General features: G+C 38.7%; 1 protein-coding gene across 1 annotated transcript in view; it reads right to left on the reverse strand.

The window, feature by feature from the left end:
- Positions 1 to 13,222: 13,222 nt before the first annotated feature.
- rxfp2a (relaxin family peptide receptor 2a) overlaps positions 13,223 to 15,553 on the reverse strand; it is a 33,871-nt gene continuing 31,540 nt past the window's right edge. Inside the window, exons 19-20 of the mRNA XM_034890921.1 lie at positions 13,706 to 13,924; positions 13,223 to 13,520 (exon numbers count right to left, since the gene is read on the reverse strand). Of these exons, the coding sequence (XP_034746812.1) occupies positions 13,261 to 13,520; positions 13,706 to 13,924 (479 nt within the window). The 3' untranslated portion in view covers positions 13,223 to 13,260. The remainder of the gene's footprint in view (positions 13,521 to 13,705; positions 13,925 to 15,553) is intronic.

A 15,553-nucleotide genomic window follows, 5' to 3' on the forward strand; every position in this document is an offset into this window, starting at 1 on the left:
AGACAACACAGCCCTCAGGTTCATAGGGACACACAAACCTCTCCACCACGATAAGGTGATGGTTCCCCGGAGAGGAAAGTATAACTAACACATATGACTCATGACATCAGCTCCATTAAAAGCCTCACCCGAAAGCTCATGTGTTTGAAAACAATACCACATTCATATCCTCTTTCAAAAGTAAATATAATGAAAAGCATGACAGTGAGTATATGTCAGCAGAGAAAAATATAGAATTTATATAGAGTATAACGTGTATTTCTCATTTAAAAACAAACATTTGAATAAATCAGATATTTTCCTTTCTTCTTGGCTTAAAAGAAATATCCCTTCACAACGATAATTCCTCAATGCACATTAAACAATACTTTAAAAATATAAAGATGGCAGATCTTTTTCTAACTTCTTTCTTACAAGATACAATTTTAGGGACCACAGTTTCGACATCAACCATCTGGCAAGGAAACAGTTAAGGGTGGCAAACAAGCTCAGGGAGGCAGGTGCCAAAGTCAGTTAGAGAGGCGTGCCATCCCCTAGGGGAGTACAACAACAGCCAAGTATGAAGACAGACACATCGCTCTTAAACATACAAACAGGACACTGTTTTTGTCCTTTCATTATATGACAAATCTGGCCGACCAATCACACACAGGTTACCCAATCTTCTTCAGGAATGTGTTGGCAAACACAAAGTAGGGCGCTGGTGTGGTGATGACGGGTGGGTCACGAGACAGTGACAGTGACGTTATATGCATTTGAACCGCATGTTTTTTTAATCATTTGGTCAACAAAATATTACATTTGAGATATTTTTGATTGCCGCTGATGATAACAGACTCCACTGGGGTTCTTTTGATGTGCTACTCAGGTGTGTCGCTCTCGTTTGCTTGACCGGATTAGTCAATTGTGTTTATACTCAGCAGGTTAAATAAATACTGACAATCTAATTTGTCGTCCACCCAGGATAATCCCATCTATTCTTCCCTTGGCACTCTTTTAAACTCTGTCATGTAAATTAGCCTCTTTATGGTTTTTACAAAGTTGTATGAGTAGACTGTTGATTACACTGATCTGAGATACAGTTGCATTAATGACAAGGTTCAAATATATAACCCTATATAAACACAGGAAGTCTAATAAATCACAGATAAATGCATTTTACTATTCAAATACACAAAAAAACTGGAGGTTAATTATCATGCCACATACATCACTGATAATCATACTTATGTGTTTTTTACTATTTTAACCTTATAATTTCTTTGGTTGGTAAGCAGAAGTTGCACATAAATCCGACTGAATATGAATTAGAAGGTAAGCGTAACCTTCCACCCATTGTTTAGACATGCATTGGTTGACTGGGACATCCAAACACACCCAAACAGACTTACGTAACCCGGCTGACTGACGTAAAAATCGTCAATAACTATGCGCTGCATTTGAATTTAGGGCGGGAAAGTCACCCGAGACACTAAGATTGTATTACTTGGCAAAGCAGTAAACACAAGTGCTTTCATCAGTGGTCATCAATCACCATTGTTTTAACTCACTTTATGATAGATAGGTAATAGACAATTAACTACATGAAAATACTATGGACAATATGCAAACAAGCCAGAGTGGTTTTCTTTCCTATTCTAGAATGTATATATGGTGTAGCCAGGCAAATACTCATGCACTCACATAGCGCTGAGTCTATCCAAACCCCGACAATCTATCATGTGTGATAGTCTCCTTGTTATTGTCTTTCTCCGATGTCCCAACAAACAGAAATATGTCCCTGCTAATAGGTGTATGGAGCTGGAACTCGGAGAAGTGGGACTTGACAAAGACTAAGTGGTGCCAAACAGCCTCTCATCCAGTCTAAAATATAAAATATTTCCTCTCCCATGTAGAAATGGTCTAGGTCAAAACGGATGTGTCATCAACACATTTCTGTGTTTATTACTATTATCATTAACATTTGAACTGATCTACTTCAACACCCATTGACTTCTTAGATTTACTCGTTCCATAGCATTAGTCTAGTTTGTGTATTAAACAGCCTGTAAAGTAATTTGAGACGTTACCAACCCTACGTTTTTAATTTGGATGGTGGAAGTTGTGGCTTTAAGTTTACTAGACGACTTGTGCCTTTAAACATACTACACAAGATACTATCAGCAGACACCACATACATTTTTGGCTACATAGCCGAAAAAGGTGTGGTGTCTAACATTCAGAAGCAGCCTAACCCCTTAAACCACTTCTTCCCTGATTATCACCCCTTCACTTATCATTTAAATTGCACCCTTCAAGACCTCTTTTACAACAGGAAACCTTTTATTTCTCCTGTCACTCAAATATGCTGTCACGTTAACAGTTGCCCAGATCAGCCCGGATGCTCAGCAACCCGGTCTAACAAGAGAACTGAGGGAATAAACAAGTTTACTTTAGGCTTACGCACTCCAGCAAGACTCTAGTTCAGGGGTTTACTGGGATGCGGGGTAACAGGAATGATAGGAGTGCCACACCGCCAAATCAATCTCTGCAGCTTAGTATCACAAAAATTACTGTTCTGCTGACAGCTGCAACTGAGTCCGTATGATTAAGTAGACATTTTGAATACATGTCCACACCATCACAAATAAATATATGAGGACTATTTTAAACTGGACATCTTGTTGACTTGTTAAAGACATACCAAGCAACATTGTTGTTTGCTTATGACACTATCAATTACTAATCTATTGTTGGATTGTGGTCATTATACATGCAATGGTGCATTCCTAACGGGCTTGTGTTTTATCAAGCAAAGTAAAATAGTATGTTTATCCTGGCATAACACTACTCAGGGTGCTGCACATGTCTTCTCAGAGTAAAACAACTACTTTCACTTCTTTTACTCGTCCATCTTGACATGTTTTGCTACCAGTTTTGCTTCAAGTGCATTTCCTTTTTACTTTACTTATTATCCAAAATTCACGATTTTACGTTGTAGCGAGTAATATGAAAGGGCCAAAATCCGCGTGGTGAGGTTGGTCGGGGTTAAAACGCAGGACTTTCACCCAGAAGACCGGGGGTTATGTCCGGCGTATCACGTTTCTTAAACTCAATCATCGCTTTCTTCTTTTACTAAAGCCAACCCAGTTCTTCTTTTCCTGAACCCAACCGTAGATTTCGACTTGCTTTCTGTTTGCTTTAGTAGCTTGCTACGTGAAAAATCACTAACAATACCCGACCCTAATCCCGGACCTGCTTACCCATTCCCACCTCGGGCTTCAGGCCTGCTTACAGTATTTAGTCAATAAAGAGTGTACATTTTTTGCTCAGATTGCTTTAGATGTTAGTACTGTTAGCCATGTTGTGTCAGCTAATGTTATCAATGTAACAGACACACTAGAGATACTCCCACCGCTGATCAAAAACAGTCAGATGCCCTTTGTCTGTTCTCCTGTCCTCATCAGGCCTACGCATTGGTTCTACAATGGTGCCCTCTTCAGCCCATTAGAGAAATAAAATTTCTGCTTACGCAATTGGTCACATTTCTGATTAAAGAGGTCAGTTTTAAAACCTTTTCAGGCACTATTTAACATATGTTTATTCATTTTTAAAATCTACTTTTCCTTTATAAGGACAATCCGCTTGGGAACTTGGGACAGGAAAATTATTTCAGGCAAGATTTTGTAAATGAATCTGTCTAGTGTACTGAAGGACCTGAGTTTAAAACCTCAAAGAGACATTAAAAGCCTGTCAGAGAGTGTGAACTCTGTAAGGAAGGAGTGGTAACACGCACTACCACATTTATTAATTCACGCACAAATATTAGCCGTGGATGTGCACATACAAACACTCCATACAGTATGCCCTTCAGCTTTTCCATATAAATAGAGCTGTTATGTAACCCTATCTCTGGGGTCTCTAATGGCGGACTAATGCATCAGCAAACAGCCTTAGAGCTCCATTAAATCTAACAGCAGAAAAACAACATTCCCTGACCAATTAAGTCCTAAATCAACCACACAAAACACACAAGTCAAATGAATTAATTCTCAACCAAACCTCTAGGTAATTATATCCACACAAGGCTCAAACAGGTTAATCAGATCAATCAAATTAAAAGAGAATTCTGCTTCCCTCTAAGCAATATTTACAAAAAGAGCTTGCCCATAAAAAAAGCACTAATCTCAAAGTCAGATAAGGAGTGTGATGGTGTGAAGTGTACCAATGTTTCTGTATATGTGTGGACGTGTGCGTGCCTGGCAGAAACACCAGGTTATGTTAGCAAGTGGGAGTGAGGAGCCGGGAGGTATCCATGGAAACGATGACAGCAAGAAAAGATAGATAGTTCTCCAGCTGACTCGGGAGCGAGGGAGGTCAAACACAGTTTCTGCTCCTTACCCACAGTGGATGAAGCTCAATAACATCAGTACAGCGGAGCAACAGAGCTAAAATAGTGCACTGTGTCACTGGGTAAAAATGACACCATGACCTAGAACCTCGACACACACTAACAACATGTATGAAACCATTTAACCACAGCGTCCCCACTTGAGCCAAATATGTTTCAAACAATGTCATACTCCGTCCCTCTCTCTGCGTTTCTTGCCACTCTCTACCATCAACTAACCACTAAAGAAAAAAAGGCCATAAAAAAAATATAAATATATTCTAGTAGGCAATATGGTCATGTCATCCCTGATTGGATGGTTGTGAGATTCATTTATTGCATTGGAACTGTGGTTTCAACACACACTACTGCACAGAAACTACCATAAAGAATGGAAGCCTGGCACTGCTACAACCACAATTTAACTTCTGAAATTAAATGTAGAATGCATATTCATTTTGCAATTTTAGTATACCATAAATAACTTTTAGGAAACTGAGCATCATCATACTCATATTGTGTAGATGGATCTCTGAAACCCTTGCCTTTAAGTTGTCAAGTAAGGGTTGAATCTACTGAACTGGTCATTGTACAACTGGAGAGATGTTTCACTTTTCATCTACATGGCCTCTTCAAATTCTGATGTCTGACACACACAGAGAGAGACGCAAACATGCATGGTGAATACTGGTGAAGCTCAACCATTGCTGCATTATTACACAGACAAATGGTGACAACCAGGCATTAAGAAGCATTTTTCTGTAAAACATGAACAACACTTAATGCTTACTGCCAATGATTTTAAAAATGTTTTCACTCACAGGTTTATATGGGTTCAAGTTACTATATGTACGTTTTTATTACTTCTGAAACTGTGAACATTTTATTGTAATGATCATATCATTCTGACGGTTAAAACAGATTTATTTGTAACTCCGGAAAAGCCTAGGCAGCCAGGTCAAAAGTAGTAGGAGATTTCTTTGTATAGGCCTAATTGTATATTTATATTATTTTAGAAGTTATCTGTTGTAGTTATGGCTGACGCTGGGGAAGGAACATTACAGAAAAAAAAGGAAATTAAACAAAAACCAACTAAAATCTAAAAGGGAAAGTGACAGACGATGGGCAAAAACCTGAGTCTACAATGGTGAGTGTGTGTGTGATTCAAGCCTGTGTGTATTGATTACTAAAAAAACAGAGTGTAAACTGTAATTTCCCCACTGGGGATCAATAAACGGTATACATAAATTTAAATTAATAATTCAAAACTGGCTCCAAATTAGCCCTAAGGTATGTAATATTTATATTTCATTCATAATATAACTTGTACGTCAGCAACCAAAATTAAATGACATCCCCCTTCCATTTAGCCCGTTTTTTTATTTATTTTTAGTCCGTGTTTGTTATTGGCCTACTATTTTCTTTTCCCTTGCGTAAAGAGTCCTTGGGTTTTATTAAATGCACTATATTAATCTAAGTCATTATTACGTTGGTTGCTACAACAAACTCTAGATGCTTTGGCTCGTGACACAGTGGCAGTGATAACTCGGGCTGCTAGACCACAGTGTAGGAAAGCTGAGTGGAAATAGAAAAAAGATCATCTGCAGGTTTCTTATGCTATTCTTAGAGAAAGTTTGCACAATTATCAGAGAACTGTTTAAGCTGAGAAGATCAAGTATCTCTCAGATTTTATTTCAAATAATTGCCACAAACTTCACGTTCTTTTTAAAACAATTAACTCTGTTCTTAATACTCCCCAATCCGTCTATTCTGTAGAATCCTCTGAGGCCTGTTAAAAATATCTCAATTTTTTTGTGGATAAGACTGCCGCAATAAGAGCAAGCATCTCACTTCCTGCTTTCAACCCCTCCTTTTCCATAGTGTGCGGCCGTTTTTCAACGGATTTAAATATGTAGCCATCTCTACTCTCAAAAGTATTGTTACATATTTTAAACCCTCAGTTTGTCCCACTGATATTGTCTCACCTCGCCTTTTAAAAAAAGTGTGAAACACTGTTCATCCAAGAAATTATAAATAGCAACCTTACTTCTGGTTCTGTACCAGCCTATTTTAAACAAGCAGTGGTGCAGCCACTCATTGAAAAAATCAAATTTGGACACATCTGCACTTTCAAACTATTGCCCTATCTCTAAACTCCCTTTTGTCTCGAAGATTTTAGAGAAGGCAATTCTTTTACAGTTGGACTCCTTTTTAGATACACAGGGTGTTCTTGAGGTGTTTCAATCTGGTTTTAAGACATTTAATAGCACTGAATCCGCACTTTTAAGAGTTTTTAATTATGTTTTAATCTCAACTGACTCTGGAGATTATGTAATGCTTATGCTTTTAGATCTTACAGCAGCATTTGACACAGTTGACCATAGTATCCTTATTTCTCGGCTCGAGCATGGCGTGGGGATTAAGGGCACTGCCTTAGAATGGTTTAGGTCATATTGTCAGATAGAGATTTTAGAGTTAGTTTTGGTGGCTCTATTTCACCATCTATGTCCATCACATGTGGAGTTCCCCAGGGTTCGATTCCCGGGCCAATTCTTTTTGCATTATAGCTGCTTTCCCTTGGATGTATCTTAAAAAGACATAACATCAGCTTCCATCTCTATGCAGATGATTTGCTAATCTACCTGCCCATCAAAAGAAATGATGATAGTTATTTAACAAGATTAGTTAACTGTTTTGATGATATTAAAGCCAGAATGGCCTTACATTTTTTAAACTTTAACGAGAGTTAAACTGAGGCCATGGTTTTTGAACCCATTGGCACCTCTGATGTCTTACAAATAGACCTGGGCATTTTGTAACCCAATGTTAGGTCTGTTGTAACAAACCTGGGAGTAAAAATGGATTGTGATTTTAAAATGGAGAAGCAGATCAATTCTGTTGTGAAAGCAAGTTTCTTTCAATTTAGGCTTCTAACTAAGCTGGTGTTGTATTCTGTCTACTTATTGTTTTATGTCAAGGTACTGCACTTTGGTCAACATGGCTGTTTGAAATGTGCTTTAGAAATAAAGTTTGATTGATTGATTGATGGTTAGCCAGTTTAGCTCACGATACATCCAGGCTAAATTACCGTATGCAACACTTGAAATGCAACGATGGCTCTGTAACATATTCTCTTAATGTAAATGAAGGATTTTTTTGTCTGAGCAAAAACATTCATTGCAACTATATGACCTCCCAGTAATGCTAAATCGGTAATACAGTGGGCAATGCTACACCATAAAGAAAAGACCTTTACAACAGCAGTGTAAAAACTGAGTGGTAAAAAAAACGCTTCTGTTCAAAGCAAATGCTAGAATCAAGAATGAAGATGAGGGGGAAAAACGGCAAGTGAAGAGGAGAGCTATTCCAAAACTCTACACTGTATATTAAGGACAGATATGTAGAAGTGGGGGGAACGTCAAAGAGGCACAGCGCTGTGACACACATGACATGCTGTCTGTGTGGGTTACTTGTAGTCCAGACACAGAACAATGGAGATAACTGGGTCGCCGTTGCCGACTGGCTGAGCCAAACAGCTGGAGAGATGGAGAGGGTAATGATTAAGGAAAGAGGGGAGGGAGAGTGAGGAATGGGATTTAAATAGGAGCATGAAAAGAAAAGAATTAGGCTGGGGGAGAAGTATGATCATCCTGATACATGGAGATATTATAACAGGTTGAGGAACAAGACCATATTTCTTTTTTCCCACTAATTTAAATTGCCTGTGTCTCACTAGTTGACCCACCTGTGACTTACTTATACAAACACCTGTCCGGTCCAATATACAATATGTCTAACCCTATCTCTCCGGTTCTTCTTGGTTTTCACAACCCTCCCCCCAAACCCTTTTCTACTCCTCTCTTCCCTCATAGGGCACCGCGGCAGCTCTGCGGTTAACACCACTGCCTTACAACATGAAGATCCTGAACCTAAACACCAGTGATCATGAAGCCAGAAGCTCATCGAGGCGTACCCCCACCCTGAGTCTTGACACCCAGGTTCCCAGACGTTCAAGCCACACCACAACCCTGTTCGACCCTTTTTTTCATCTCTTTCCTCAACCCTAATTGTCCTATCGAACATGACCTTTCCAAATGAAACTACTTTTATACTGAACAATGGTGTGGTTTTGTTTGCAAACTACTAGTTAACTTCACAACCAATTAGAGTGTGGGTTTAGAGTTTACAGTTCATAGTGCAATACACAATACACAAAATATACAAATCAACGTATGATTTTGAAGAAATGAAGACTTGGCAGTGTCTGCTATGAGGCTGTATGTAAATAATACATGCTGTAACAATGGCTTTTCTTTCACAAAATATTCAAGCTGACTCCTGAGCATCTCAGCAGCACAATAATCAAGTGCACTGCCCAGCTTCTCATGCGGGATGATGCACGCCACTGGACCATGACCAATTTGAAGGCTATGTTTCAATCTTTAACCCAGAACTATGTAATAATCTCTACAATGAGGAAAAACATCAGTGAGTGGTCCAAAGGCTCACATGGTATCAGACAGTCGTGTCAGGCACTACGAAATGTAACGTCTATTGTATGTATGCCCCCAAACTGTATTCGTTAGCGACTAGCAATGGTGACTTGGGTGGTATATCATTAATGTGAGCTACCTAGCTAGTAGCTAACATGCAGTGTAGCGTATTTTCTTTCACCGCCATCATGAAGTGTGTATTTAACCGCCGTCGCTGTTGACATAAAGACTGTTGCTCAGCTAATCTGCCTCACAAAGCAACGCAGCAATGCTGTGCTACCAAGGAAACGTGGAAACGTGTATTGGTTAATCAGGTTTTATTTTTTTATTCGCTAATGGGTGTCGACCATTATAACCAGCTATGCCTCTAGCTAGCTCGGTAGCCAACGGGCTAGTAGCCTCTGTGGTAGCGTTACTTATATCGTAATATCAAGACATTGCTCGGTTGTCTTTGTAGTCAACACAGCACCATTAAACACCACCAGACACAGCACTAATGAGACATTTAACTGAACCGTACCTTTTTTAGGTCAACCTTGGCGACTACAGGATCATTTCCTGGCACGGATTCTTTGTTTATGTGATTTAGTGGCTTGTTTTCATCAATCCGTCTCGTCTCTCTCCTCCGGGAGTCGTGCCGCCCCGGCTGACAGCACTACTGCCGGGGATGACAGGGCCCCGCCCTTAGCAACCAATCACATCCCGAGGTTCTAAAAAAATGAGGCAAGGGGCGTTTCCTATTGGTTGTTGAGTGTGTCTACCAACATGTCACTAAGGGTGAAACTCTGTCCAAGGGCAGGACACCTGCCACGGAAGGATGCTGAGCGCTGTAGGAGCGGTCAAATCAAGCGATGAAATGAAAAGCGGCATGTGGCATGACTACAATGTGCCGAGGCAGCTGCACGAAAAAATGACGAAATATAGGAAGTATCTCTTAAGCGTGCATTTGTGTTCGTGTTTTTTTTATTTGAAATATTATAAATACGTATTACTAATAGGCTATTCACACATCCAAATCAACACTTTATTTCATAATGTGAACACTTTCATTTATTTTTACACGAATGTACATATATTATTGGTTATACTGTTTATCTTTTACTAATCTAAATCATCGATTAATTTCCCCGGATGTTCCGCAGGATGTCCCTCACCTTCCGATTTCCTTTTGTTGCCATTCTTTAACTCCTTTGCTTCAAGAAACAACAGCCAGACATTAAGAGCTAGGAAGCTACATGCTGAAAAATTTAAGTTTGGGAGAAAATTTGGATAGTGCAATAAGGCTGGCCTGTTTGGTTTGTTCGGGGGATGATTGTAAAGATTTAATATATAACAACACGTTTATGGCATTGACTATCTAACTGGAACGTTTTGGGACGACAGGCAGGGATTTGTTATGGACAAAATACACACAGCGATACACTGATAAAAGCAAGTTGCCACCATGGATCAGCTAATTTAAATACCTCACGTTACTGTATTGTGTAATAGTTGACTTCAGTTAATATTGTATGTTGCGTTTTCTTATGCAGGGTGCAAATGTTCCACCAAAACAAGTTTTTTCCTGAGACCATTTTGCAGAGCCACCATCCCAGCTTTTGGATCTTAGCGCTGTGTTTTTTTTTCTCCTATCTTGGATTGTACTGTATGTGTAAAGAAGCGAGTTTTATCTTGAATAAAATTCCAGCAACCTACCAAAATATTACTGTCTTCAACAGTAGTAGATTTGAGTTTCAATTTGAGTTTGGAATATGAATAGAAAACTCTGCTATCATGTTTTAGCTTTTCAGCAGATAAACAAAAAAGTTGCTTACTCATCACAACTTATTTCTGTGTTTTTCCTGGTGTTTTATAAATCTTGTGTTTTTGCTGTATTGCTTTTAGTTTCCATGTAGCCTAATTGATAGCGTATTGCTCACACAAAAGGACAACATGCTTAAATGTACTTCAAGTTTGTTCTTGTTTTTATTATTTCAGTCAGATTTCTTTGTGGAAACCTATAAAGACAAAAATCCCAAACCTGACATCAACAAACACAATGATATACAGAACAAACACTGAGAAGACAAGTCTCATGTGCAGAATATTATACAACAAAAACAAACATATGTACACTTGCAAAGCATAAGAAGTAATAGTCCATTATAAATCCGTACACATGTATACCTTTCCTCATCTTGTTGCTCTTTCACTGCTATAGATACTGTAGATAGCACTTTATTGTCCGTAGACACGGACATTTGTCTTGCAGTACAAGCTCCAACAATTATAACAACAACCTAAAGACAAAACACTAAAAACATATAGATATCATAAAAAAAGAAATCATCTGTTTGTTGATTGCCATTGAATCAAAGCAACTATTAAAACCAAGCAAAAACAAAGGCAAATTATGTATCCGTATACAAAGGTATTAATAGAAGCATTGACAACACATCCAAATTAGACATTCCTTCATTAGTGATTTAAAGGTATACGTTGCATGCTTCAACCAAACATTTTCATCCAGTCCCGCTCAGTCATCAGGAGCTCTGTACAATAAAAGTGTGTTTTTATGGTATCAAGGTGCTGCAGCATATTGGTTCAGGTTCCTAAATAGTCAGAGCACATACTACACATGCAGATGGAGTTCATAAAATGGCACATAACAAACAAGTAATGACATATTAAGATTACACCCATTACATCAGAATAACGTGTCAGAAATGGGCATCAGTTTACACTCAGTGGGGAACAGGAAGATAGCTGCTGCTACACATGACTGAGGCACAACATTCAGTGATTGTCGATGGTTAAGTCTTTCTCATGTTTTTCTCATATTGACTGGTTTCTCTCATATTTTAAGTGACTTGCCCATTTATTATAATCCAAACCTACTGAAATGCATTACAATTCACACCGACAATTACTTTTTTACATTTTAACATAATTCAAGTGCAAAAGCCCATTTTTATGTTAACCACGTAATATTCTCATCTCCTTCACTACAAACCTTTGAAATTGTTAAATTGTTTCATAAATTAAATATAATTTGTGGCAATTTTATACAATTTCCCATGATCACACATCCACCCTGCCACATGCAAATTAACTCCTACATTTCTGTGTAGAGGCGGCTCTAGAAAATTTAATGAAAGTGTCAAATATTATCATTTAATGGGCTACTGAACATTTCATTTTCAAACTGTTTCATAAATTAAATATAATTTGACATTTAGATAACAATTTCCCATGATCACACATCAAACCTGCTACATGCAAATGAACTCCTACATTTCTGTGTAGGGACGGCTCTAAAAAAGTGATATTACAGAGCGAAATATAATTTAAGAAAACTAATCAGGCCAGTAAACTCAACAACTGATGGAGCAAGAGAAATTGACAGAAAAAGAAAAGACAACCAAGGCAAACATCAAGATCAGAAATACAGAGGGAGGAAACTGAGAGCATAAATAAAGGCATGGATTATTTGGCTATCATAATTACCTATTAGTTATTAATTTTAATTGTTTTAAGAAGATATTTAAATTGCATGTAAAATGGATTTAGCATTTCTATGAGATTTTGGCATTTGAATTTCAAATATGGATTAGTTTTTTGTTGATATAAAATAAAAATAATGCTGATTTGCAATTAAATTGTATAATCCCAGCATAATAATTCCACTTTTTGACTAAAACCATTTATCCTTGAACCTGTTTCTCAGCTCAGCATTTGATGAGTGTCACACCTGTGACTCAATCAGCTTCATTCATAAGTCACTCCGGAGAAAAGTGCCTGTGAGATAGGATATACATTTGGCTGCTCATCTCCCAACTCTCTCTATTCTATACATCCATATCCATAATCTGACTAAAGGGGTCACTAAATATATGTGGGACATTATGTATCCTACAAGTACAATAGGCACTTTTCTTGCTTGATTTTTAAGACATTTTAAATCCGCTCTGACCGTCCTCTGGGTGGCCGTGAGATGGACAGTAGATGCTGGTATTCATCCTTTCATCCATCGTTATTCCTATCTTCACTTTACTGCATGGCCACATAAGCAGGCACGCATCGGGGCAACTGTAGCTGAAGTGGTACAGAGAGTCATCGTTTAATTGCAAGGTTGCTGGTTCAATCCCTGGCTCTTCATATCCACATGTGGAAGTTAGTTTCGGCAACACACTGAACCAAAGTGTGTACACGTTAGCGTAAAAAAAAGCGTCTAATTGTCATTTTTAGAATGTGGGACACCTTAGAGCCTGGCGAGACAGCTTAATGATTGTTAATATTGTTCCACTGGAAAGCCAGTCTCATTAAAACAGTGCTACTGTCATGGGGGAGCCTCAAGATATAACCAGCAACAGGCCCTCTGTGATTAGTTAACAAAGTGCAAGGAAGGTTCCTGCTTCCTTAGGCATAGCGGGGATCTGCGCCAGTAAGTGACTGCAGGTAGGCTGGTGGCTGGTAACAAGGAGGCCGTGACGTGTCCATGAAGATTGTAGAGGAGGTGAGGCTTTTGCGGTCTTTTTTTAAGATGTGTCTTCTTTGCCAACGACAGAGTAAGACTTCCACCTGCTCTCTGAAGAAGCTGGTGGTCAAGGTGTAAAGGATGGGGTTCAAGGCGCTGTTGATGGGAAGGATGAAGATGACTACCCAGCTGGAGATGGTGCCTAAAAGTAAACAGGAGTTAAGTTGTCCATATTTTTATGCAGTGCGTGCCTTTGGACGCTTTTTATTGGCTATTCTGGTAATAAAGGGCTCAAACAGTAGAACATGGGTGCGTAGCAGGAAGATCTAGCAATTTATAAGATGTTAAAGTAATGTAAATAATCCTTAACACAGTTTAATTTCTTACCAGGTATTTCCACCTCCAATAGTGAGAGGACTTTCACCAAAAATATGGGAATCCAGCAGAGGGCATCAGAGAACACTATGAAGAAGAATCTGTTGGCCACAGCCACGTCTCTGTGCAATCTGCTCCTCAAGTCTGTGGCATTGATGCCGGTTTTATAGATGGAGTAAAACATGCTGGAGTAGGAGAAGGCAATCACCAGGAACGCCACCAGGTTTAGACCTAAAGGATACACACACACATACATAAGTATTCAGATCCTTTCCTTAAATGAAAGTACCAATACATTACTGCAAAAGTCATTAAAAGTAGGCTTAATGTCCTGCATTCAAAATCCTGCATTTTTAAAACTAGTATTATCATTAAATATACTTTAATAAATTTAAAAAGTAGTACATTTGCATTCTGCAAGAAAAAGACCCATGTGACTGATATATTATTATATGTGACAGTATTAAATAATTAATACTGATGAGTCAATGAGTGAGCATTTTAACGTTTTAGCAATCAAGGCCGAGTCAGTTTTGATTACTTTACAGTTACATTAATTACAGTTAAATAGTTTAGTCCAGTGGTTTCCAACAAGGGTCGAGCCCCCTGCAAAGGGTTCCAAAATAAATCTGAGAGGTTGTGGGATAATTGGATAATTGTTTCACCAAAGAACAAGAAACAAAAGCTCGGCTTCACAAATTTGTATTACTTTTTTGGGACTTTTTTCCAATCTTAGAAATCCCCAAATCCCCCAAATAGAAACTGTTTTATTCTAAAAGGTCAAAAGCCAAACTTGTTGGTAATTTAATTTAATATTTAACAACGAATTGTACTGTTTAAACTGAAAAGTAACTTGAAACCACTGCTGCCAAATAAACGTAGTGAAGTAAAAAGCACAACATTTCCCTTTGAAATGTAGTGGAGTAGAAGTAGGGCGTCTGACGGGGGGGAATCTGCAAGTCCAAAAATGACGTAGCTACGAGTGCAGCCCGACTTGAATATATTCACAACCATTTAAATGGAGACAGGAGACGGAGTTTCAGGCCGAACTGCTTTAATCTTCATCCACGGCATGAGAATTCTGTCATGATGGACTCTACATATTGCTATGCGTGTAGACATTTTTCATTTGTTATGGTCCTACCTTTCTTGCACCTGCACTCACTCTTATACAAAATAAATGGTTATATGATTTTAAAGTAAAATAAAGTTTATAATCTTTGAATGTCATTTGTTGCCATTTTTAATGTGCCCCCCTGATTAAACACTAGCCCCTCCTTTGTCTAGAACCGCCACTGGGGAAAGGTGACTGAGTACACAGGGCCGTCATGTGAGGAGCTCCCACAAAGGAAATTTACAACTGTGGATGTGGAATGGTTCCCATAGAGAGTGCCTCTGTACATGGTCCAGAATATGCAATGGTCCTGAGTAGAAGTTAAGAGCATGGAACTGAAATAATAAAGTGAAGTAGAAGAACCTCAAAAATGTCCCGACCAGAGTAAATCTACTTAATACACCCCCTTCCCCCCCAGAGAGAGAGAGAGAGCGAGAGAGACTTGCGATGTTACTGCTGGCACCCTTTCAGACAGAATATCCCCTGCACTCCATTCATCACTGTTGGCAGACTTCTACTGGTCCTTAGTGAGAACATTGAGTTATAAAGACCTAGACTAAACATGCATTGTTTTTGTTTTTTCTTTCATTAAAAGATTATTTTTGGTCTTTTTCCACCTTTAATGGACATGACAGCTAGATGAGAAAGGGGAGAGGAAGAGGTGGAAGACTCGCAGGAAATGGTCACAGTTCGGACTCAAACCTTGGACCTATGCGTCGAAGCATAAGCCTCCAAGTATATGTGTG

Source organism: Etheostoma cragini, chromosome 13 (assembly GCF_013103735.1).
Source record: "Etheostoma cragini isolate CJK2018 chromosome 13, CSU_Ecrag_1.0, whole genome shotgun sequence".
NCBI lineage: Eukaryota > Metazoa > Chordata > Actinopteri > Perciformes > Percidae > Etheostoma > Etheostoma cragini.